This window comes from Carassius carassius, chromosome 34 (genome assembly GCF_963082965.1).
Source record: "Carassius carassius chromosome 34, fCarCar2.1, whole genome shotgun sequence".
Lineage (NCBI taxonomy): Eukaryota > Metazoa > Chordata > Actinopteri > Cypriniformes > Cyprinidae > Carassius > Carassius carassius.
This window is the reverse complement of record NC_081788.1, coordinates 22,190,087-22,216,533: the sequence shown is the minus strand read 5'-3', so window position 1 is coordinate 22,216,533 and position 26,447 is coordinate 22,190,087. Positions and strand designations below refer to the sequence as shown.

The window sequence follows — 26,447 nt, the reverse complement described above, 5'->3', positions numbered from 1 at the left end:
TTAGGAGTGGGAGAGAGAGACACGTCCGCTGGGATCGTTCTTTGCCACTTGTTTGATTTGTGATGCTAAAGGGCTTCTGATCGCGTGTTCTGTGTGTGTTCTTTCTTCCTCAAAGATGTAATAGAGAGCTGGAAGTGTTGAACTAGTGAGCAGGGAGGTCTTTTCCATTTGTATAGATTAAGTGGGTTTTCTTCTTGTCATTTGTTCAAACATCGAAAATGCTAAGCTGTAAGGGTTCATTCATTAGTTATTCCAAGGCTGAATAAGAAAAGTGGCTGGCGAGAGAGTTCTGTTTTCTAGACTCTGTGGTTTTGGAGACGGCCTCAGTGTCGTTGCGATGCTATTCGCTTCAGGAGAGGCTTGTCGTAGACCCAGCATTCACCATCCTCATGAAACAGCTGCAGGGAAACAAAGGCAAGTGAATCAAGATGCTCGGTCAAAGGTGTTTTACATTCAATTAATGCATGTTCTAATATCTCCAGGGAACATTTCAGCAAAACAGCACATGCTAAAAACAAGACTGTAATGTATAGGTCGGTCTGATTGCTAAATTCAACACGAGTTGGTTGCTTTGGGAAAAAGCTGACGCATGTTTGGAGAAAATGAATTTGTAAACTGTCAGGCACTGTTGGGCTCTTTAAACATCCAGCTATGTGCATCACGGGTAACATTCAGTGGAAGAACATGCTGCTTATAAGCAACAGGAACTAATTAAGGACTATTTATCAGAGTCATATTTCAGTCTCATTATATCTCACGGCACATTTCCCCTCCACATGTGCGTGTACTTAAGCACACTCACTCTCGTCTCCCATTGCATGTCCTGCTCCTTCCTTTCTCTGGCCTCCGCCCTCTGTCTCTCCTCCAGACTGTGTTTGGCTTCCGTCGCAGCATCAATGTCCTTCAGTTTCAGGTTCGTAGTCACGTCCTTCCACAAACTGAGAGCCAGACAGAGAAATAACAGCAGTCTGCATCAGATCATCTCACAAAGGTACCCAAGCAGAAAAAAAAAAAAAAACATCACTTCAGCAGTTCCCCAGAGAAAATAAAATAACCAAGCATTTCGAAGATCAGCAAATAAGCCAGCTGCAAACAAAACTGATCTGGGAATTAAATACTTACTGTGTGTTCCAAAAGTCCACTAGTCAAAATGCTTGTATTTTGCATTCTCCCATTGCAAATTATATTATCAGCATCCTGATAATCCTAAAACTGTTATAAACTTTGTTTATACCCAGATTTAATGGAAATTTCAACTGCAGATTTTCAATGTGGACTTTGCAAATCACTTTAAAAAGCCTCCCAGACTGAGTAGGAAAATAAGACTCATTTGGTAATACAAATTAGATTTAAGAATCTGAGGGATTAATCTTAATTCATAACACACACAAAATTCAAATTGGTTTTTAAGGCTGGTTTCCCATGACTTGTCAAGGAGGCTAGCCTGAGATTAAAAAGTGTTTGAATCTGCACTGGAGCTTGAGAGAAAATGGATTCACATTACGGCAAACCTGTTTCAGAGGCTCTATGAAGGAAACAACATTTAGAAAGCAGAGAGAGAGAGAAATAAAACTTGTCAGAGAAAACTCAGACCTACACACCTTCTGGATTCATACTCCAACTGGTCCTCCAATTTCCGCACCTTCTTCTTAACAATGCCGGTTTTCTTTGTATCAATAAATAGTGAATTTTCCTGAGAGGAAAAGAAATATGCTACTTCAATTTTATTCTTGAACGTACTTTCTTTTCTTGTTTTCTAGTGATCAAACTTACCCCCGTAGCCCATTTCGCATACATCACACCATTCCACTCTCCCTCTATGGAGCAAAATGACTTCTTATCATTGGGAGCACTAAAAAGGACAATATCATGAGGATTTTATTACATACTCTCATGTCACAGTAATCTTAATGCATTTGCATATAAATTTCTTAGCATGAATTTACTGTAATAATGAAAGAAAACTCACCTCATGGATATTCATTCACTTATTCAAAATCTTTTGACTCAAGTGCTACTTTAAAAGTGAATTTACGGACAGTATCACTTTGACTTACAATATCTCAGCAGTTATCCTGTGCTTCTTTCCTCCATAGAACGGTTTGGTGTGGAAAACTATATTGGCACTGTAGCCAGATTTGGAACAGGAAATATTGCACTCTCCACCCAGCTCAACCCATGGAACAGTGAGGATTGACCTGTTGGAGCACAGTGGGATGGATGAGACGCTCCGCCCACTTCCCCCTCTAGAAATCGAAAAATCTAAAACACATCAGTGTGATAAAGCAATGAAATAGAACAATGCTTACCTCCCGTAGCCATTAGGAAATGTAAGAATATAGTGCTCATCATATTCAAGACAAGACACACAACCTGCAGCGGAGAGGAGAGGACAATTAATTAAGCACAGCTACAGCACTAATGTCTATTTATCACCATTTAACAATGTCCTTGACTACCTTGACCAATATTATGGACACCAATAGACATTCCAAGGAACTTCGATTTGGTCCAGATGTGGGCGTTGAACTGGATTTTTTTGCTGAAACACTCAGCATAAAACGCAGATACTGCCAAAGGACAAAGGTAATAGAAAAAGGTCAATTTACCCAAAGATCCCAACAGATTAATGCATTAATATTATCAAAGAGTTTAATAAATAAAATCACTAATTAAACAACTGGAATTATTTGACTTTTGACAGTTTATTTTTAGCAAGTTTAATAAATAAATGACTAATTAAACAAATAATTACTTTACTTTTCAGTACCAGTAACAGATTAAGGACAAGGTCATTTCTGGTAACTTGTATAACTTGCCCAATGAAGGTATCCAATGGTGTCTGAAGGTTTCCTGCATGTTCGGACTTTTTGGTGTGCAAAGTATTTTAATTCTAATCTGACTCCATTTTATAACATAAAATGCAAATTGGTTGTCAATTTCTAAATATTATTCTGACACTTGATTATTCTAGCTAACTCTTTGCTCTTATTTTGCTCATTCATTCAGAATCTCATGCTGCTCAGAAATCTCGCACCTGCAGTTAATGGACCATGTTTATTAGACAGAGGTAACTGACTCCTACTTTAGATGGCCGCCCCTATTGTTACTCATCCTAAAATTACTTTTGTTAAGTCCCTATAGATCTGTACACACTTGAATAAAGAAACATTATCTCTAGTCAAAGGTGAAGACCACTACTAAGATACAAGCCGACCAACATTACTTTCTCTGATAGTAGCTTTGGTTTGACAATATACACTTAGCTAGAGTTATATTACAGTAAACAAGTGGGTTAGGCTCACCCTATTTAGGTTGGTCAAACAACATCCAGTTGACCTAAATAAAAATTCCCTTTTAGCCCTTACAGTCTAAGTACACTTGAACTAATACCAAGTGTTAGCCGGATCACTAAAGATCCAGTTGGTGTGCCCTATGCTCCATCTCAACAACATTTTCTCAAGTACTCAGACCAAGACAAACATTCCCCAAATGGAGACAGGACCTAACAATTGGAATGTGCACTGATCAAGTCCTAGACGTGGAAAGTTACACGTTTTGGGTCAGATGGTAATTTGCATGAAAGACACAGGGAAATGGCACACCCTCTAAAGTAAACACATATTTCTAAACTCTTAGGATCTGTATTACCTTTTAGTCTACTCATTGTAAGATTGAGACCATTATACCAGTCGCCTGGAGATAATTCAAATTATGCTAAAACTGACTGTGAATATTATATTATGTTACTGACCATTCTGAGTGAGCGGAGTGAAAAGAAAGGATGGCTGAGAGGAACGAAAGTGGATGAAAAGGATAGGTGAGAAAGGGCTTTGATGATCTTCAAGTCTTACACTTGTAAATTGGATCTATTTTCTGCTGCTGGTGGTTATGATAAATTAAATTAGTTAGGCATACTCAGGGATAAAGTTAGAAATTAGTTATTTGAGTACTTACTAGGAGGGTGGTGAGAAACCTGCTCTGCCACAAATGACACACTGTTTTTGCTACACCACGGCAATGGCCCATCTGATACAGACTCCTAGAAAGACAGACAGTGAGTGATGGAGAAGAAAAATGGTAATAAAATCGGTTATAGAAGATACTGCAAACTTTGGCTTTTTTAGAGATTCAAACCCACACTCACAGAAGAAGCAGGATCCTCTGATTCAGGCAGGTCCCAGTGACAGAAGAACACCTCACCCAGAATGGGGTTGTAGGGCTTCTTGGCCACAGATCCTTTCCGACCAGCGTGAAAGGCTGAGAGGTACCACTTTACCACCTGCACCATGCGGTCCCTTGGATCCTGCTGCTCCGCAATACTGCAAAATGTGCCAATCACAAGTTTATTAGAATGCACCATTTGAACAAATCAATTTAGAATTAATCCCACTTTTTTTTTAGAAAGCAAAGATATTCTAATAGAACATGTTAGATTTTTCCTCAGCTCATTTGGTTGCAAAGCTGTGTGAGATATATAATAAAATAGCAATGTAATATTCTGTCAACAGTTAATTACTAGAACAGTACATTGGAAACAGCTCAGCTGCTGACTGGCTACTCAGAAATGTAGTGACGTTAGTAGCATTGCTACTCCTAAATTCATCAGTTATTACAGTGCTGCCGTTATCAGACTTAAGAATGATAAGTCCATATGGTCGAACAGCTGTGTGATCTATAGATAAGACAGAACGAGTGTTACCTTACGAACAAATCCGGGTGTGCAAAGAAATCTGCATACATTTCCAACAACGACCTCCGCTCTAAGATAAATGTTGGCAAGACAACCTGAGAATGACAAAGATGGATTGAAAGGTAGAAATTATAGAGAGATGGGAATGTGAGAAAGAGAAGGCTGTTTGTGTTTACCTTGGTGAGATCCATGCCCAGTCGCACTTGAGACAGCAGATGCATGATGACACTTTTGTGTTCTTCCACAGATTCACCCTCGCCATCATCATCTTTCTCATCATGACTGTCAAACTGATCTGAAAAAACACACAGCAGTTAAAGTTGTTAAATTGTAATAATATTTCACAGTATTAATGTATTTACTGTATTTAAATAAATGCAACTTAGGTGAACATTAGAGACTTCTTAAAAACACTGAAAAAAATGTATTATTCTTAAATATTTAAATAATATAAAAAAAATATAAATGTATTATTATTATTATTATAATTCATCTTAATTATACTATACATATTGTGAGTTTTTTTCAAGGTGCTCTTGTTAACTGTTAAAAGGGTGTTAAAATTAGAAATATAAAAAAATATATATATATTTGCTCCGATGCATTTTGGGAAACTTAAGCGTGAGGGACGTGTGTGTGTGTGTGTGTTGTGTACCTGCATCAGTGGTGCCATTCGACATGGAGGAGTTGATTGATTCGTTGGTGTCTGGCCGTTTTAGGGCTGTGCTATCGTCACTGTTCACAGCAGCAGATCTCTTCAGACTGCAGATACACAAGAATATCACGTCAGCTTAATAAATTATGTGGCAATGTAAGCTAGCGTTTGTGTGTGTAAGTGAGTCCATGCACATGTACTGTTTTAATTAGGTCGACTGTGTGTCTTTTTGTTTGCAGTAAATAGTGGGTGGGAGTGTGTTTATCTCTAAGCAGTAAGGTTTTCACATAATGCAGTGTTACTTAATGTGCGTATGGGCAGGTGCTACTATAATTTACTTGTGCAGCAGTACTTCAGTGAGTTTTAATTATATAGAAGTTTTTATGTGTGTATGTGTATGTTTCTGTACATTACTTACACTATTTCGTGTTTCGGTGAGGTGTGTGTGTTTAACTCACTCTATGCAGTGTTTTGGTGAGGTGCTGCTCTGATAAAATTCATCAGCGTCGTAAAACTCATCTTCACTGCTGGAATAGGAGAAGTCAGGGACAGTGTGGGGTGGTACGTTCATGTGACTGGGGGAAGTCACGCTGCTGCTGGGAGCTGAAGGACCACTCCCTAAAACCACAGGACGAAAATTAAACGAATAAATGTGAGAATAAATGTAAGTGTGCAGAGGAAATACGACTTAACCACAGTCATTTAAGCAATACCATGGCCGGCAATCAGTGTAATTCAGATATGGGTTGAGGTTTTGTGCTTTTGCATAAGATGGTGGCATGTGGGCTTCAAATAAATAGCATGGCCGATAAGCTCATCTACATGCTTAGTAATACACTACATCCATAGCTTATTTCACAAGCAAAAACTCTCCGTTTTAAAAACTGCAAATATGCCACACACACACACACACACACACACACACACACAGTGTATTTCAGAATAATCATTAGACCAACAAAGCAACAGAATTTAAAAGCTGATTATTTAATATTTACCCCTGACATCACTCTTCACTGGTTCATTTCAATTATGACACCAACACATGAGGTCATATTTTACATATTAACATTAGTATTATTGAAATTGATTGTAATTATTTCATACATTTTAACTTATGTAATAAAATAAAAAACATGTTTTTTAGAGTAATTGAGGATATTAACATACTATAAAAAAATATGTAAAAAATGCTAGCATTTTAGCATTACATAATTCTAAAATACAAGCATTTGATTAATTTCATTCATATTAATGAAAAATGTAATCACACATTCTAATTTAAAATGTAATAAAATAAAAAGCATGCTTTATTAGACTCATTCTATTTTATCATTTTCATTTATTATTAGAGTACCTATAAAACATCTTCAATTTACTATTTATGCACTGTTATATGTAATATATATAATAAACTATATTATTAAAAAATAATTATTTTATATATTTTAATTTAAAATGTAATGCAAAAGCACATGTTTTATTATTTTAATTTATTTAAATTTTATTATTAGATTAATCGAGGACATTAACATCTATAAAAACATATTTCAAAATTATAGTAATTATTACACAATTGTGAAATGTAGTAGAAAATGGCTAGCAAGACAAAGCATGCATATTATTGTGATGCTGTCAGCCTAATAAATTAAATGTTTGGTTGTGTTGATAAGACAAAGACACAAGCACTTTCAACATGAATATAAATAGAAACCCTGATTCACAGTCTGCACTTTTGAGCTCTAGACTGTGTTTTATGCATAGTTTTTCCTGCATTGCTGTCCAGAGCGCTACCGATCGGCTGTGTTCTTGCTGAGCTCAGCTCTCCCTGAACTCTCTGAGCCCCTGTATCCAGCACTAATGTCAGTCAGGGGAGAACAGACCGACTGCATAGAAAACAGCTCTTCCTGCATCCCCACTGCAGCGGAATACTACGGGAATACTGCTTCTGCTCACGTTGAAGGAGTAGTAAGATTAGCTTCAACCTAAATACCATGTTTTCTTCCAAAAACTATTTAGCTTCATTCTAAGATTAGATTAAGTCTAATAGTAATTTGTTGATCTGAATATAAGCTTCTGCCTATATATAATAAATATAAACACATAACATACACACACTATATGTGATTGTTGGTTCGTACCTGTGCTGTTGGGAGTGGGGGTCTGAAGGCTGCCCATCACCGTGACAACGGGGCCCATGGGTAATGAAGAAGGCCTCTGTTCGGTTTTACACACCTGAGCTCCATCTATGGATGAACACACACCCTTCATATGCCCTTGGCCCTTATAAATGCCCACAAAATTTGCAAACCAAATCTAATCTCCGAGGTTTCAAATCAATAGAATACAGCTGCATATAATATATATATATATATATATATATATATATACACACACAACAATATTAAGAAATTAAATTGAGAAAGACAGCTCACCTGTGGGTAGAGTGGTCTGTGTTGGCATGGCACTAACTTCAGATGTGTTGAGAGGGGCAGGCTGGAATACCCCATCCACTGGGTTTATGGTGCTCTGCAGAGAACAACAGACACGATGAAAAAACACAGCTCTCACAGGAAAAAACATTATAAATACACCCTCTCAGAGGAGTTTGCAGTTTCATTGCCCAACCCAGCTATCACAGAAATCCTCAGGGGAAACAAGGACTTGTGATATTCAGTTACTAGAACTGTGTAAAGGGATAGCTCACCCAAATGTGACAATTCTGGCATCATTTACTTACCCTAATATTGTTCTAACTCTAAATGACTTTTTTCTTCTATTGAAAACAAATGATGGACGCTCTTTAGAAGTATGATGAACTTTCATTTCAGAGTGGCCAGGACACTTCCACAGAAGAAATGCTGATTTTGAACAACAAGAGTGACCTTAAACTATCCCTTTAAGGTGCTGAAAAGATTTAAATATCCATTTGTAAGTGATATATTCAGACATACAAAATATATTAATTGAAAAAAATCTCCAGTTGACTCTTCAATGCTCTGATTTCCTTCATGAAATAGTAAAATATTGTTATTTATTGTTAAAGACATGAAATCATGATATTAACATCATTTACACTACACTTTACTTCAAAAGTCTGTGGTCAGCAAGACATGCATAAAATTAATGTCGTATGTCAATAAGATGTCATATTATGCAAGTTACATGCATTACCATTTCATGTCATCTTGAACCATTTTATGAGTCCACATTCTTTCCACACAGAAATAGTCAGTAATGTTTTGATAATCAAGAGAAAGATCTGAAGTAAATCCGAAGTGAATCCGATTCAGTGCTTTATAATACACTGTGTCTAAATGAGCCACCTCACAGCTATGGCCCGTGTCTGTTACACTGAATCTTCACAATATGCAATAATCACTATGAATTAATCCCTGCCTTATGGTAACTAAACACCGAGCATCTGTCAGTTGGCACATACTCAGACACAAGGCTATTAAGCCTTACACCCACGTGCATCCCAAAATCCTGCATATCATACACTAAATAGTCATGGCAGAATGATAAATCTCTATCCAGCAGTGAAACACTAATGTCACAGGGCACAGCGGTGAGGTAACTTTACCTGAAAACACACAAGGGGGGGAAGAAGGCATGCAGGGGAGTGAGTGAAATGAGTTTGGAGGGTCTTTTCTGCAAAAGGAATTTTAAAATTGATTGTTGTTCTGAATAATCTCTTTCGCTGTACCACAACAGAGGCTGCTGCTCTTAATCAAAAGCCAATTGGAGCCATTACAGCCCTGCAGTGAATACATAAACACTAGAATGAGATTAAATCAAGAGGCAGAGACACTCAGGTAATCACAGATTCAGAAGGAATAAACTCAAGATTCCAAAAACAGAATACAACATTTGGTTAAAGTCCTTAAATACTGTCAGAATTTTCAAAGTTTCATGTTCTCAAATCTGCTGTAATGTGCATTAAACATTATATACAGATTTTAGATTTTCAACTCAAACTAAACCAGTCTGCGAGGTGCATTAAATGTAGTTGGTGATTACGTCACTTTAGCACCAGCCTTGATTGTTATTGACCTAATGAGAGCCTCTGGGTAGGTCGTAATAGATCCGTATTCATTTGTCCTACATGGTTCAATAGCATGTTTCAACGAAAAAAAAATGATTATTTTGCGTGCCTTATGTTTGCAGAGTTTAAGCAGTTAGGTTCAATCATGATGATGGAAAGAAGTATTGAGGTTTAAATGTGTTGCAAATCATGACCACAGGAAAGGACAGGTCCAGAATTACCCGACAGGAAGTGTAAGAAAGAATGAAAGCAGAAAAAAAGAGAGAGATGTGGTGGGCAGAGCCCGCCGATCAAGGCCATGCACATCTCGGTTCAGTTTTAAAAATGCGATTTTTTTTAGTGGAAGAGAGAACTGTTTGATTTACAGTAGACTAGTTCATTGCTAGGGCGTGTCAAAACTTACTATCAGTCCGTTTGCGTGTTGCTGTTCGTTACTTTGATCCTTCAAATTTTGAAAAAGAAAACACAATTTGAGAAATAAGGCAGCTCCACAGTTGGGAGAAAGCCACAAAAGATGCAAATGGTCTTTGCTTTAATTTTAAGCAATAACAATGGTCACTTAAGGTATTTTAACCTCCGGAATCTCTCAGGCTATGTTCACACAGTCAGTGTTTAGGATTGTCAACTGTATTAACTAACAGGTCCCCATTCATAATAAAACTTAAAGGAGTCAAATAATACACTGTAATGAATGTGATACAATCAAGGTCAAAATTTTAGGTCGATAACTATACTTAGCAATGTAAAACAAGCCTGACAATCATATCCTGCTGCTGTGTGAACATGGCCTTAGTGTAGAAGAATCACCTCTCCAAACCATTAATATGGTACCTGCTGGAATGTTCATAAGCCAGACAAAATAAACATTAACAGGGTTAAGGAAAATTACAGGTTGGGTTGCACAAGACAAATAAATATTAACACAATAGGCAGACAAAACACAGTTGCAAAAACATTCTCAGCTTAAGATACAAGCGTCTTACCTTGGCAATCTGTAGTAGTACGATACAGTGTTTGATGGACTCTACCATACTCTAAAAAATAAAAACAAGAAATGAAAATGAATTCCACAACCAATTTTTTAATCCAAAATCCATTAAGAGGGTCAAGGTGCAAATGCCCTTACACAAGTTGTGTCCTTCAGGTTCTCGATTTTCTGTGAATAAGACAATAAAAAACAAGAAAAGGGACTGTTTCATTTAGATTTGTGAAATGTGCTTGAATTAAAAACAAAGATGCACCTTTATAAAACCTAAAAAAAAAAGCAGAAACGAAAGCCTGAGACCAAATGACAGTCTCATGAGTTTCATCCCCTAAAACAGGCTTAAAGTGACTCTGATATACAATGCATCTCTAATGACACAAATAAAATGATCATGTCTTACACTGCGCGACTCATCTTCCTTGCAGTCTTTAATCTTTTCATCGAAGAGCTAGATGATGCAACAAGAGAAGGAATTATTATGTATGTAAAATTTATGTCAACTCAAAATGCAAGGTACTTCTGGGTCTTTTGATAAAAAAGCCTTACTTTTAACTGGTCGATCAAAATCTGCAAATATGCATCAGCTTCAGCTAGCTTCTTGTCGAAGTCTTGAACGCTGGGAACGAATCCTGTCTCTGCCTCCTGCAAGTGAAAGTGAGAGGGAAGTTTCAGTCCTTCTGGAGTGTATAAAAGCTTCCATGGTGTCCTAAGTTCAGTCACATTCTGCTTTCGAGAGGAACCGAGCAGAACTGCTCCCTGCTTCTTCACATTGCTCTCTAACAGCTTTAACTGAATTACACAATTATACAACAGGCATAAACAGAGATCAGACCATAAGAGGGACTGATACTGAACTGAACTGCAGAATAAAGGCTACAGGCTGTGATAGTTTATTGATGGTTCGTGATATTAGAAATCTAGAAAGCAAAAAAGAAAAGAAAAAGTAATCCGATGCACATCAAATACCGCAACAAATACTGTAAGTTTTAAGGACATGAGGTCAGCTGATCATTATAATATTTCTGATCCTATGTAACTGATCCAAGCAATTCAAGGTTGAAAAAAAGAAAAACAAAAAATACCCAGGTCGTTTAAGATGATCAATAGACTTGTCATGACTGATATGCATATCTGAACATTGTTTATTATGACAACAAAATTTTTCATGGAATGATTTCAAATTTAATTACCCAAACAACCAAACTGTCAGTTTTAAAACGGAAGTGCATTTTAAAATAAAATGACATTAAATAAAAATGTTCGTTTAAAATTTGTTTCATTTTCCTTTAAGGATATCACAGACCCACAAATAACTACTTTTTAAAGCACATGCTTCATGATATGACATTTCTCATGAGGTGTGAAATCCTTTCTAAACTCATAACACACAAGTTCTGAGAAATAAACAAGTGAATTCAGACTAAAACCTTAAAATCAGTTCCTTATAACTACAACAAAACATTTAAATATTATTAGTGTAACACGGAAGAAATCTGGCAACCTTATTAGAAAGGCAAACCAGAATTACTTCTTCTATCAGTAGCATAACCACAACCTTAAGCTATTCGAGAACTCTTCAGTTAAACTGTCAGACTAATCTAAAGCTAATAGCAGCTAGCCTAGGTGGCTTTGGAGTGAAGTTTTGATAGCGCAGGCAATGTTGGCACAACTTGGCAGTAACCTATACAAGAGAGGTATTCCCTGGTCTGGGGGTCACTGTCGTGAGATTTGGGTCTTGCCGGCCTTCATGAAAGACCTTACGATGGAGATTGGCCAAACTGAATTGCATGGGAAAATGCAGAACAGCCATGGGCAGCTAACTTCAGGTCAAAACAGTAAACATTATAAAAATAGGTCAAAGTCTGCAGGAGCAGAGCAAATCCGCTCAGGAATCAAAGGTTAAGTGGAATTTCAGTATGCATGTGATTCACCGAGTTGACTGCAAACACATGTATGTAGATGCACAATAAAAGGTTATTTGCACTTCTGTCATGTAAGAGGTAAAGGAGGGCTTTTATAAAGCACTTGCCAAAATTAACTCCCTAAACAATGAAAGCAGGATTTATTAACAGCTGGAATGAAAGCCTGAAACATTGTGACAACTCATAACACAATTTGCAAATGTACTTCACATTTTAAGCATTACCACAAGAGCCATTGTATCAGACAGATGGTCAGTTTTATCATTCAGGTCAACTATGGTCATGCCGGAGCAACAATATTATTAAAAGGAGTCAGTATTGGAATAGTCTTTCACTTATCATACTTTCATAAATCGGATTAAAATAAAAAATGACTTATGACAAATCAGTCGTGTAACCATTTCAAACCATGTTTTTTTATTTGGGGTATTTCGTTTTCTATGTGTATATTTGAGTATGTGTTTTTGTGTACACCTGCCTAGGGACTGCTGATGTAAACTAGCAATGTTGATATTCTAGCTTGTTTAGATTCTGCATTTTATTCAAATGTTCATTAACATGCATTTCCCCTATCAAATACTGAATTATGTTAAAAGTCTAGGTATGATGATTTTGGTGGATTCAATACAATTCACCAAAAATCATACTATGAAAAACATAAAAATATAAAATAAATTAACATTGATAATATCAAACAAAAAATAAATATGAGAATAAATGACTTTTATAAAATTTTAAACTATTATTTTTTTACATTTTTTTTAAATAAATAGAGAATATTACAAACAGTAATGCAAGTCTTTTTCATTATTTTGTGGAACAAAAAAAGCACATAAATAACCTCAGAGGATAGCAGAGAAACTGACATGAAATATGTTATTATTTTGGGTCAGTGTAGCTGATTTGAGCAAATTAAATATGTGTAACACTAATTTTGAGCGCGAAAATTTGCACTTATATTAATGAACCTAAATGAGTAAGCCACACAATCTCAAGAAATTAAATCACAGGTAACTTGTATTTCCGACAACGCAAAAAAAAAAAATCAACATAATAATAATAAGGAAACAATTTCCTGTGAAGGGACAAACAAATGTGGGATTTAACTGCTATGTTAATATATCTGGCATAGGCTTTTACTGACATGCATAATCCCTGGGAACTGATCCACAATTCTCTATTAAGTATGCTTGGTCATATCCTATAGGCACCATAAACATCTCACCTCCCAGCCCTGAAATCTACTATTTTAGCATGAATAAATTGCCAAAATGCCTCTTAACAAGCATTTGCAACCCCAAGAGAGCATTACTGTTATTTTATCCTGTGCCTGGCTGAGGAAAGCCATGGCATGCTGAGAGTAACATGGTAGCGGTTAACACAATCCTGAACATACGGACTGTCCAGACAGGAAGCTGATCCCATTGACTCATTCTTTCAGTCTGATTCATAGCAGAAAATCTAAACATCCAACACAACTGCAGAGAATATTTCATTGTGTGAATAAACTAAGCCATCTGGGGTGTATAGGCTATTGTTGTGTCTTTTAACACACCAGTGAGACATTTGAAAAAGCAAACACACAAGTCTGACTTAAAGTCATGTGCTCATGATGTTGCTGAGATTGCAAATCTCAAGTTAGTAGAAAAGTAACTACGCACATATGACCCATGCCCTCTCGATTTGCACACGCAAATGCTTCCCTGCCTTCGTGAACATACACACCCACCCACTCACCCCAACCTCTCCACACTCTCACACACATACACAACATGAGTAACATTTAACGCATCAGTAAATTCCAACAAAAGATACTCACTCGGATCTTGCCACTGCAGGACATGCCTCCACAAAACTGACCACACTCATAGAAACACTTTCAGTATCAGTTGAAACACCCTTTCCTGTTAAGTTCCTCCTCTAAAGGAGGGGCGAATAAGGTGAACAAATACCTATTAACTTTCCAGCTGATTCAGAGATGTTCTATAAAACACTCTTGACCAGGAACAGTATACTTCCTCAAAAGAAGTAGCAGCATAAGCTCTACAGACTGTAGAAAACACAATACTGTGCTGTGATTGGACCTGCCATCTGCTGCACAGGAGGGGCTGGCTGAATAAGCAAAGCTGTGATTGGCTGCTGGAGATCATGTGACCGGATAGCTGCACACATTCTGCATGTATGAACACGCAGCTGCCAGTCAGCAGGTTTAAAAAATTAAAAAATAACCGCAGAGCTAAGGTACAGAAGGAACATAGATATTTGAGAGGATAGGATGAGGGAAAGAATACAGAGGGAGAGGAAGAAAGCAAGCATGAAAAATTCATAAATTATTTACAAGATGGAAAAAAACTAACTAAAGCTGCATGCTTTTCTCAGCCTGTCCTCGTTTCCTCCATTGGCACGGAGCAGGTGGGCAAGTATAACGCATTCAATAAACTCAGAGCTCCTCTTCAGGCCTTTATTTTGTTCTAGTTTTCAGATCATTAGAAAAGCAAATCTTTCACAAAATCTAATTAAAAACACATTATGCCAATGGGAGGACACTTTTTTTTTTAAATTAAACATTTTACTCATTTACATTTTTATTGCAATAAAGAAATAACAACAACAGTAATAATAACAACTTTTATTATTATTTATTTTATAAAAATAAAAAATCTTCACCTCTCCGAGATCATTCATGTGGCCTTGAAGTGGCTCTTACCTGCTGAAGGGTGTGCCGAAGAATCGTCCCTTCTAAGGCATGAATCCACTTCTCCCGCTCATCTGCGTCACGGGCTGAGGGGGAAACATCCAAAAACACATCCATTAGTAATAAGCAGACGGACAACACGCAGCATGTGAAATGGAGAGTGGAGAATGACCCTGCCGTGGAACTGTGAAGGTGACAGCGGTAACTACAGCTCTGTTGTCGAGTTTCACGAAGACAAAACAGGGTTGTGGTTTAAGTTAAACAGGAACACACAAATGAAAGCCTCTGCCCTTGTGTAAATACGACTGGTAAATAACGCTTTGTGGCTGAGTTTCTTAAAGAAAAGAAATATGGCATTTCAGAAAAGCCAAGATCTGGCTAAAAACACAGCCTCTGCATTTCAAAAGGTCTATAAATCAAGCATAAAACTTTACAGCCTACAGCATAAAATACAAGTAGGAGATTCTAACAGTCAGGGAAACTGATGTGCCCTTAAAGGGATAGTTGACCTGGAATAAAATTCTGTATTCGTTTACTCACCCTCATGATTCTATTGATTCCACTGAACTTTCTCATTGATGTTTACACACAATCAAACCTGATACTCATGCAAGATTCATGAGCTTCAGTGAAGGAGACGGTTTTCAGTAAATAATGACTTCAATTCGGTCTGTTTTTCAAACAAAGCTATCATGTGACATCTGAAGACTTAAAATATAGAGCAATAGCTGTACGGACCACTTTTATGGTGCTTTTTGGAGATCTAGAGCCATTGTTCACCATCCACTTTGTGAACCTTCCTCAAAACATATCTTTTGGTGCTCCACAGAAGTTCATTAAGCATCACATGACATAAGGTAAATAGTCAGTTTAAAAAGTACTTTATGTAGGCCTGAGAAGGTACCATAAAGCATATAGACAGATAATATATTAGCCTAAAAGTCTCTCTCTCTCACTAACAGCCATTTGTCATTCATTTTAACCAATCCATCAGGGAACAGATGAGAAACAGCACTCCAAACATAACATATAGCTTTGATGGATGAAGGTTCAAAGCTCAGAAGAAAATCTAAAAGCTTTCAAAAGCACAAAGAAGATCTGACACATACAATCACAACTGACACATCCATAGAATCGGTTAATAATCTACAACCCGAATTCCGGAAAAGTTGGGGCGTTTTTTAAATTTTAATAAAATGAAAACTAAAAGACTTTCAAATCACATGAGCCAATATTTTATTCACAATAGAACATAGATAACATAGCAAATGTTTAAACTGAGAAAGTTTACAATTTTATGCACAAAATGAGCTCATTTCAATTTTGATTTCTGCTACAGGTCTCAAAATAGTTGGGACGGGGCATGTTTACCATGGTGTAGCATCTCCTTTTCTTTTCAAAACAGTTTGAAGACGTCTGGGCATTGAGGCTATGAGTTGCTGGAGTTTTGCTGTTGGAATTTGGTCCCATTCTTGCCTTATATAGATTTCCAGCTGCTGAAGAGTTTGTGGTCGTCTTTGACGTATTTTTCGTTTAATGATGCGCCAAATGTTCTCTATAGGTGAAAGATCTGGACTGCAGGCAGGCCAGGTTAGCACCCGGACTCTTCTACGACGAAGCCATGCTGTTGTTATAGCTGCAGTATGAGGTTTTGCATTGTCCTGCTGAAATAAACAAGGCCTTCCCTGAAATAGACGTTGTTTGGAGGGAAGCATATGTTGCTCTAAAACCTTTATATACCTTTCAGCATTCACAGAGCCTTCCAAAACATGCAAGCTACCCATACCGTATGCACTTATGCACCCCCATACCATCAGAGATGCTGGCTTTTGAACTGAACGCTGATAACATGCTGGAAGGTCTCCCTCCTCTTTAGCCCGGGGGACACGGCGTCCGTGATTTCCAACAAGAATGTCAAATTTGGACTCGTCTGACCATAAAACACTATTCCACTTTGAAATAGTCCATTTTAAATGAGCCTTGGCCCACAGGACACGACGGCGCTTCTGGACCATGTTCACATATGGCTTCCTTTTTGCATGATAGAGCTTTAGTTGGCATCTGCTGATGGCACGGCGGATTGTGTTTACCGACAGTGGTTTCTGAAAGTATTCCTGGGCCCATTTAGTAATGTCATTGACACAATCATGCCGATGAGTGATGCAGTGTCGTCTGAGAGCCCGAAGACCACGGGCATCCAATAAAGGTCTCCGGCCTTGTCCCTTACGCGCAGAGATTTCTCCAGTTTCTCTGAATCTTTTGATGATGTTATGCACTGTAGATGATGAGATTTGCAAAGCCTTTGCAATTTGACGTTGAGGAACATTGTTTATAAAGTTTTCCACAATTTTTTTACGCAGTCTTTCACAGATTGGAGAGCCTCTGCCCATCTTTACTTCTGAGAGACTCTGCTTCTCTAAGACAAAGCTTTTATAGCTAATCATGTTACAGGCCTGATATCAATTAACTTAATTAATCACTAGATGTTCTCCCAGCTGAATCTTTTCAAAACTGCTTGCTTTTTTAGCCATTTGTTGTCCCCGTGCCAACTTTTTTGAGACCTGTAGCAGGCATTAAATTTTAAATGAGCTAATTAAGTGGATAAAAGTGTAAAATTTCTCAGTTAAAACATTTGCTACGTTATCTATGTTCTATTGTGAATAAAATATTGGCTCATGTGATTTGAAATTCCTTTAGTTTTCATTTTATTAAAATTTAAAAAACGTCCCAACTTTTCCGGAATTCGGGTTGTATACAACCTGAACCAGAAATATCAACAATACAAATGGTTTAATGTCTTCAAAAAAAATAACTTTTACCTGCTTATAAAATACAGCAGTTAGTGTTTGCACAGGACCACCAAAGCCATCCTATATCAATGGAACATGCTTGAAATCAAAGTCCCAGATCCGTGTGAGACTCACCGTCCAAAACAAACACAGCACCTCCCTGCGCTACTGACACATCAGAGCAGAGATCACATGATGCATGATGCTAGGCTACCTCCACTCGCTAGCCAATGAGATGACACTAGGTGAGGTGGTCGAGTTGATTACAAAACACTGCAATTGTCCGTTATTTGGCAGTGAGGACATGCTAACACTGACCTAAAGACTACAGCAACAGCAAAACCTTAAGTAGAATAGGAAATAAAAAAAGAATTATTATTAAAAGCAATAAATTATACATTTACAATATATATTTAATAATATAAATTATAAACAATGCAGTGCTAATATCATCAATGAAACGGACACTTAAACTGCTGTTTACTTGAATTGAATGTTCTTTGAGCAAATGCATGAGAGCTAACTTATTTCATTACCTATTTAGCACAATGTAATTCAGTGTTTAGTTGCTCCCCTCCCCATCTCTACCCTATATACTGAGAGAAAGGTGGAGTGTGTCACTGGAGAGCAATAGCGGACTTCAGTCTGGAATGAGGGCACCTTAAGCAATGTGCCCTTCTAATGACACTCCAGCAGTATGCAAGAGAAAGAGAGAAACTCAAACAAACGGTCTCATCATTTACACAAATCCTTTTAAACGTAGTGAATGTTAAAGACATTTCTGCTACACTAGCAGCTGCTGTCAAACAGCAGGATGTTTTCACCAGACTTGCCACTAAGCTACTACAAGATGTTAAAGAAAAGTGAAGCGTAACAGTCGGAGGAGTCATGAGAATGTGTGTGTTTGTGTGTGTGTGTGTGTGTGTGTGTGTGCGTGCATTGATGAGAAAAACAATCTGGCTGACACAAATAAATTATTTTCACTACCATTCATAAGTTTGGGGTCAGTAAGACTTTTTAAGAAAGTTTATTTTTGAAAGAAGTCTATTATGCTCAACAAGGCATTTATTTATTTGATCAGAAATAAAGTAAAAACATGAATATGGGGAAATATTTTTCCAATTTAAAATTACTCCAGTCTTCAATGTCACATGATCCTTCAGAAATCATTTTATGCTGATGTGGTGCTCATTTCTTATTACTGCATTATCAATGTTTAAAACAATGGTGCTGCTTATTATCTTTATAAGAAATTAATAGAAAGTTCAAAAGAACCGCATTTATTCAAATCAGAAACCTTTCGAAACAATGTAAAAGCCTTTACTGTAATTCTTGATTAATTTAATGCATCTTGGCGGAATAATAGCAAAAACAAAAATGCTACTGACCCAAAACTTTTAGAAGCTAGAGATCTATTTTTAATTACAAACAATAATAAAAATAACGATAAAAAACAACACTAAAACTTAAATCATTGTAATGTACACTGTACAGTATGAAAAAAAATGGAGACTAAAATGAATAGACTTGCTTTTAACACTACTGTTAAATCTAGTATTTCAAATATTAACTTAAAGTGACTATTAGATTATGGAAATGGTCATCTAAATGTAAAAATAGGGAAAATATACAGATTTCTTTAGCATCCCTGGTGTGTGTCCATCTGTCCAGAAAACATAGTGAGCTTCCTTATATCTATAGTTTGAAAAGGCCTTTGTATTGGGAGAGAGCTTTAAAAGGCTGCTTAGCTCAGCAGGTTTCAGAAGAGAGCACATGTGTGTGAGTGTGCTCTCCTGCAGTCTTTACTAAATCACTGCAGCTTCCATGTGGCTCCATCCTGCGGAAACATGAGAGTTTGATGACAGAAAGGAAAACACACACCAGTAGCTCATTCTTCCTCAATGCAACTGTTCAGCTTCTTTTCTCTCTCTCTGTCATTTCTTTCCCCTCTAGAGCATGAATGCAAATGTTGAACCATTGTCAGTAGGAGCTCAGTGTCTGACAATGAAAGCTTTTATCTGCTTTTTTTGCAGTCAAGTGTCTGAGAGGAAGTCAGGTAGAGGCTTTTAGAATATAAAGGGGCTTTCAGGCCACACTGATATTGGGCCACAGAAGAGTATGATAAATTATGGATGGTCCTCTAACTAGCAAGTACAGTTCCTCTGAGCCGTCTCTGTGGCTGACATTGTGCGAAACTCTCCATATATACCTGTCTTGATCGGTCAAACTCACCTGAGTGGGGAGGTTAACTTTATTCTTACATTCACCGCTATGAAAGTTTAAGCTCACATGGCTTTTACTGTCCTGCGAGTGTTCATTACACCATATTTGGATTAAGCAGGTGCATTTCTAGAGCAAGGTTTTGTTCTTAGTACCCTGTAACATCTTAGCAGCATGTTGTTTGGTTTTAGCTCCGTGGGCAGCCTGCTATAATCCTGATGATGTTTCATATTGAAACAAGAAAAACAAAAGCAGAGTTTTGCTTAAGTTTAACCTGAACACATCTCACTTTACAAATCACTCCACCCTGCACTCACCACAAACACTGCAAAAATCAGAACAACCTTTTAGTATTGCAAAGCCGAACTTTAATAGAACAACATGCAAAAAAAATGTTAATCGGTTTAAAGGAAAGCAGAGCCATTTGCAAAAGGCTGTAGAGACCTCACAATAGGAAGCAGTAGAAAATCAGACAAGTCCAGCATCTTTAATTGTAGTTGTTTATAATAATCAATAAAATAATAATAATCAAGAAATTTGATTACAGACTACCATTCAAATGTTTTCGAAAGAAGCTTCTTATGTTCACTTAGGGTGCATCCATTTGATCAAAAATACAGTAAAAACAGTAATACTGTGAAATATTATAACAATTTAAAATAAAGATTTTCCAATTTTTATTTGAATATATCTTAAAATGTGATTAATTCCTGCGACGGCATAGCTTAATTATTCCAGTCTTCAGTGCCATACGGTCCTTCTGAAATCATTCTGATATGCCGAATTGGTGTTCAAGAAACATTTCTTATTCTATGAAAACAGCATCTTTGTAGAAACCATGTTGCATATTTTTTAGGACTCTTTGATGAATAGAAAAGTTCAAAAGAATAGCATTTACTTTAAATAATGTATTTTGTAACATTATTTATGTCTTTACTGTCACTTTTGTTCAATTTAATGTGTCACTGGTGAATAAAAGCATTAATTTCTTTCTTTCAAAAAAAAAAAAAACTATCTGACCCCAAAATTCTGAACTATAGTGCAAGTTGGGTCTTTGCACTGTAATGGAGAACCTCTGACACCACTTAAAGCACTGAATAAATAGGAATAGGATATTCCCTTTCAATGAATATAATCTTCAGATTAAGCAGTTATCAAAATAGCTTTTAGCTTTAGCCCACCATACATCATCAGCTTCGTGAACAGACTGTGTGCATGCCATCTGAAACTAGTACGAACAACAACAACAACATTCAAATCTTCATTTGCTCATGTCTTCAACGAGATATTTACTCAAGAATATACCATTCTGAGCCCAATGTGCCACCTTTTAAATCTAAAAATAACCAAGATACAAGCTAATTGTGCTGTGATTCCGGTCGACTGATATCAGGAGGCACAAAACCAATTCTGCTGTGGGGTAAATGGCTCTTGCTGCTGCAGTGGAGATATGAGAACTGATCGGATGAGTCCCTGAGGATTTCAAGAGGGTTGAAAAGATCGTTGAAACTAAAGCCTGAGCTCCACACTTACACTCACTGAAATACACACATGCAAAGGCACAACTGGAAATCTGGCATGTCAGGTTGGGTTTTTTTGGATTGGCATTCCATAGCACAACTGACATACAATGCCAAAGCAGATCGGTAATTAATTTTACTGAAAATTAATAAAGAGAGTGAGAATAATCTTCATAATGAAAACTTATCGCAGGATGGAAAGGGCCTAAAATGATCACTGATAAATAAAAAAGCTACAATCTTCACATACTCAACATAGTGCCGCCAAGTGCGTATTTTCAAACCTGTAACTCGGAGAACTAATAAAACGCTTAAAAGTTAACGCAACCAGCCAACTCCAGGCGTAAATAAAAACAAAGCATGTTTGAAATTAATCATTAATGCAAACCCCAATGATAAACGGTCCCAGCAGAAGACGCAATCAGATGAGTCCCAGCTGAGCGTGACCTTACCCTTCTTACTGTAAAGCCACAGCATACAGTGTCGGAACATAGCAGTGGGTGAGGGCATGGAGAGAGTGAACGCACCCCCGGCAGAGTGGATGTCGGGGGAGGTGAAGGAAGACAGATGAGCCAGTGAGAAAAGGTGGAGGCTAGAGGCTAAAAACCTGGAGCTCAGCAGCCAGCAGCTTTGAGTAACACTGCGGTGAGACTGTCTGTTCTACTCGAAGAGTTCTTCTAGCTCCAAGGAAATTCCTAGTAGATATTCAACACGGATCCGGGAAAAAAAAAATCAGAGAGCCTCTTATCTCAATTCATAAAACTACAAAATCTGCAGATCGTCCCGTCAATGGTCACAAGAGATAAGCCGGACAAATGCACCAGGCCTAATGCATGTATGGATTGTGTGCATGCAACTGACGCGAGTGGGTCGTGTTTGCATTAGAATTCTGGTTACTGATGTCATAATCCTCTTTAAAATCAAAATGAGAAAGAGCATGTGGGGGAGAATGAGTAAGCAAGAGCAAAAATAAACAGAGTGGAAAGAGGAGAGGAGGGATGAGCAGTATGGAGAGAGAGAGAGAGAGAGGGAGAGAGAGTGTGTGGAAGACAGACAGGGCACATGTGAGCAGCCGCCTGATGGCCACACTATAAACACCACATAAAAAAGCGACACAGCAGGAGGTGGCCAATGAACAGAAGATGAGAGAGGAGATGGACGAGACAAAAGCCCTAGAAGAACGAGAGAATGGAGACCTCACCCTGAAAATGGAAAGTCTTCTGGTCCACGGTAATGGTGAAAGTGCTGTCGTCCTCGTCATCGATTCCAATCACAGCTCCCTGCAAAAAAGGAACGCAGTGAAAGCCATTCAGACTGAGGAACACGTCATTCGCTCCCTCTCTTTCTATCAGTTCCTCTGCTCCACTCCCTCACGCACATGAGAAGAGAGAGAAAGAGAAGGAAAGGGGTGGGAGAGAATGGGTGGAGTAAAGAGAAAGAGAGGGGAACAAGGAAAAGGAAGAAAAGGGAAAAAGGGGAAGGAGATGGAAATTGAAAAGGGAGGACGGAGAGAAAGAGTGAAGGAAAATCTGTGCATTCAGTAAATACAACTGGACCAGAGGACCTGATGTACTACCAAACCAGATTATCATTCACAAATCTAGAAGTCTTTCTAATATTATGAAACATTAAACAGAACAGTTTGAAAACATGCCATGGTTTGGAGTAGGAAAATGCTGAAAATAAAGGAACATTTTTTATTGTAAACACAGACATGCCAGGCAGTGTATTTACTGGTTACCGCCAGGAAGACAGCAATAACTGCTTAGATCAGACCACAGGCCTTGAGAAAAATAAGCCAACGCCCTATGCATTTTTAACGTCCGTCTTAGATTTAAGTTAACTGCTCACTCTCAGGCACTTTGGAGAACCAATTTCTTATTTATTACATCACCGATTAAAGCTATGCAATATGTTCACATTAAATAAGATACACAAAACTCTTTAACTAACACTGAAATTTGCAATTTAACTACAAGCTGTTTTCAGAAAAAAATTGTCTATCTTCATCCTTTTGGCATCTCTAGCCTGTATTTAAGCAGTTATCTACAACTAAAATACTCATAATTCCATGCAGCCTTAGATTTAACACATTAATTCTACTCTGTAGCTATGTTATAATAATTCTTCCCTGCATTAAATTGACATATTTCCTAACTGTCCTCTGCATATTATACTGAAGAGTGCGCCATCTACTGGTGAAGAGTTTTTAACAACATTGTTTTAAATTGATGAGGCATACTAAAAGCTTCTAAAGAATCGATGCAACAGCTTGAGGATGGCTCTTGATTGTTTTAGCATCACTGTATACTAAACGAGGTCCTAACAGAAATGTTTTACTAAATGTGATGTTGAAAAACCTCAGGGACACCTAAAGGAAGACATTAAACGCCATACTACATGCAATCAACCTCAAACAACAATACAAAGAATACAGCATAAAAACAAGTCACATCTTTTTTTGAAATTCTACATTCATATCCTGATGGCAGATTCTTAACAGCAGCTAGGGTTCAATTATCATTACTAAACAAGAATAAAAGCAAGAATGAGGACAAGCCCAGATATAAATTAATCAACGAAATAAAAAAAAAGTTAGTCCTGCTTTGACAATAAAGAAAGCTTCTTACCCGAAGTCGCACACAGCCTCTTCTAGAGCCACGCATCATCTTGTCCTTGGACTGAAGAAGGAGACTGAGTGTTAAAGGAGCATTTTGATAAATGACCAACAAAAGGATGGAATGCATTCAAGTCTCGCTTCGCTGAAGATTTAAGAAGTTCACAAACTGTTGACTCTATGATCACACATGTAACAATTTTGATTTTGCATCATACAGTAGAAAATAGACAGAGCTTTTAACATTACTATTTGCCTTTTAATATAAATTATAACTATTCTGGGAAGACACAAGGTTTAGAAGTGTGTTTATGGGAACGTTTGACCCTTCTTCTAGAAGAACATTTGTGCGGTCAACTCATAGGCTCATAGTCTCTGCTCTTATTCATCCCAAAGCTGTTCTATCGGGTTGAGGCACCTCCACACCAAACTTGCTCATCCATGTCTTTATGGACCTTGCTTTTATGTCGGAACAGGAAGGGGCCACCCCCAAACTGTTCCCACAAAGTTTGGAGCATGAAATTGTCCAAATTGACTAGGTATGCCGGAGCACTAATAGTTAATTTCACTGGAACTAACGGGACAAGTCCCACCCCTGAAAAACATCACTCCACCAAACTTTACACTTGGCACAATGCAGTCAGGCAAGTGACGTTTTCTCCTGGAAACCCCCAAACCAAGACTCTTCCATTGGATTTCCAGACAGAAATGCATGATTGATCACTCTAGAGACCACATCTCCACTGCTTTAGAGTCCAGCAGAGCCATATAGATCTATATGGCTCTGGAGTCCAGTGGCGGCGTGCTTTACACCACTGCATCCAATGCTTTGCATTGCACTTGGTGATGTAAGGCTTGGATGCAACTGCTCGGCCATGAAAGCCCATTCCATGAAGCTCTCTACGCACTGTTCTTGAGCTAATCTGAAGGCCACACAAAGTTTGGAGGTCTGTAGCTACTGACTCTGCAGAAAGCTGGCGACTTCTGCGCCTCAGCACGCGCTGACCTCACTCTGTGATTTTATGAGGCCTACCACTTTGTGGCCGAGTTGCTGTTGTTTCCAACTGCTTCCATTTTGTTATAACACCACTAACAGTTGACTGTGGAATATTTAGTAGTGAGGAAACCTTTGATAGGTGTGGCAATGTATCACAGCACCACACTTGAATTCACGGAGCTCCTGAGAGCGACCCATAACTTATTTGTTAAAAGCTTTCTGTTTTATATCCCTGTTTGACAGTTGAGTTTCAGTTGTTGGATCATGATTACATGCAGTATTAGCGTGACCGTAAACCAAGAAAATCAGAGTAAATAGTACATTTTTACCTATTTAGTGCCAATAAAAATTACTGACCAAAATAAATGATATGGCCTATATATGTAGACATTAACAAACCTGACAGCTCTAGCTGTGGATGATTGACTGACAGCAACTGCAGCTCTTATCTTAGCTATTTATCTTGTGTTTGGGCACTATAGAGCTTTCCGGGTGAAGTCTGAAAGCTATAAATGTGTGTTAAGACATTATATATCCTGCAGCTAACGCATCCAAGACAGCGGTCACATGTGGACGCCTCCACCCTTTAATTTTTGCAAACTATACTACTGTAAGCATTTTTCCAAGGGAGGTGGCCTTCCTGCTGACAACACGTCGAGTCTAGCTGCTCATTGGCTAACGGCTTTCCCGGCAAAGCCCGGACTGGCTGAAGTCACGGTCACTCAAGATAGGCCCCGCCCCAACCAGATTTCCCAACTCCTGACAGGCCTACGACTGCTCGTTTGCTTCCCAACATTAAACGTTCATGGAACGGGTCACTAAGCGATCAACCATCTCTCATATCTTGTAGCCATGAAAGAAAAACTTACAGTGTAGTATGACAGCAACCCGGCGTTATAGTCCAGTACAAACCAGCGGTACTGCCACCCCTTCATGACGTTAGTCCATTTGCTAAGCGGCCCTTCCATGATGGACGCCATTTTTACACTTTGCCTTAGTGCTCGCGGGGAGGAGCGCGCGGCGAGAAAAACCATGCGTCTGAGTGACGTCACATGCTGAACTGTGCCTTACTTTATAAATATTACAAGGGTGACTTCTGGAAGCAATAACTTAAATAATACATACATGTGCAACATAGCATGGTGGAAGTCAAAAAGAATGAAAACCAACAAGGCTATACATACACGGATATGTTCAGAAATGTAATAAGCTCTGGAGATTTTGTAGAAATTTTTGTCTACAAATAACATAATCTTTTACATGATATATGCAGCTAAACGTGTTATAGAGGTTCAGATAGTCTTGA

At 37.9% G+C, this 26,447-nt stretch overlaps 1 protein-coding gene across 4 annotated transcripts; it reads right to left on the bottom strand.

The window, feature by feature from the left end:
* Window positions 1–278: 278 nt before the first annotated feature.
* On the bottom strand, window positions 279–26,160 carry LOC132114753 (oxysterol-binding protein-related protein 9-like). 4 transcript variants are annotated; one of them, XM_059523062.1, is made up of 24 exons: window positions 26,011–26,160; window positions 24,158–24,208; window positions 22,729–22,807; window positions 15,011–15,084; window positions 10,928–11,023; window positions 10,782–10,829; window positions 10,523–10,552; window positions 10,380–10,430; window positions 9,800–9,838; window positions 7,784–7,877; window positions 7,490–7,594; window positions 5,807–5,966; window positions 5,349–5,455; window positions 4,870–4,988; window positions 4,703–4,788; window positions 4,148–4,322; window positions 3,958–4,042; window positions 2,460–2,570; window positions 2,310–2,373; window positions 2,058–2,198; window positions 1,774–1,852; window positions 1,602–1,693; window positions 803–938; window positions 279–398 (listed from the first exon to the last, which is right to left on the bottom strand). In XM_059523062.1, the coding sequence occupies exons 1-24, from the start codon at window positions 26,119–26,121 to the stop codon at window positions 324–326; spliced, it is 2,208 nt and encodes a 735-aa protein (XP_059379045.1). In that variant the 5' UTR covers window positions 26,122–26,160; the 3' UTR covers window positions 279–323. The 4 variants fall into 4 exon arrangements, with proteins under 4 accessions (XP_059379045.1, XP_059379046.1, XP_059379049.1 ...); XM_059523063.1 differs by lacking the exon at window positions 9,800–9,838; XM_059523066.1 differs by lacking the exons at window positions 22,729–22,807; window positions 24,158–24,208; window positions 26,011–26,160 and adding an exon at window positions 17,818–17,938.
* Window positions 26,161–26,447: the final 287 nt, after the last annotated feature.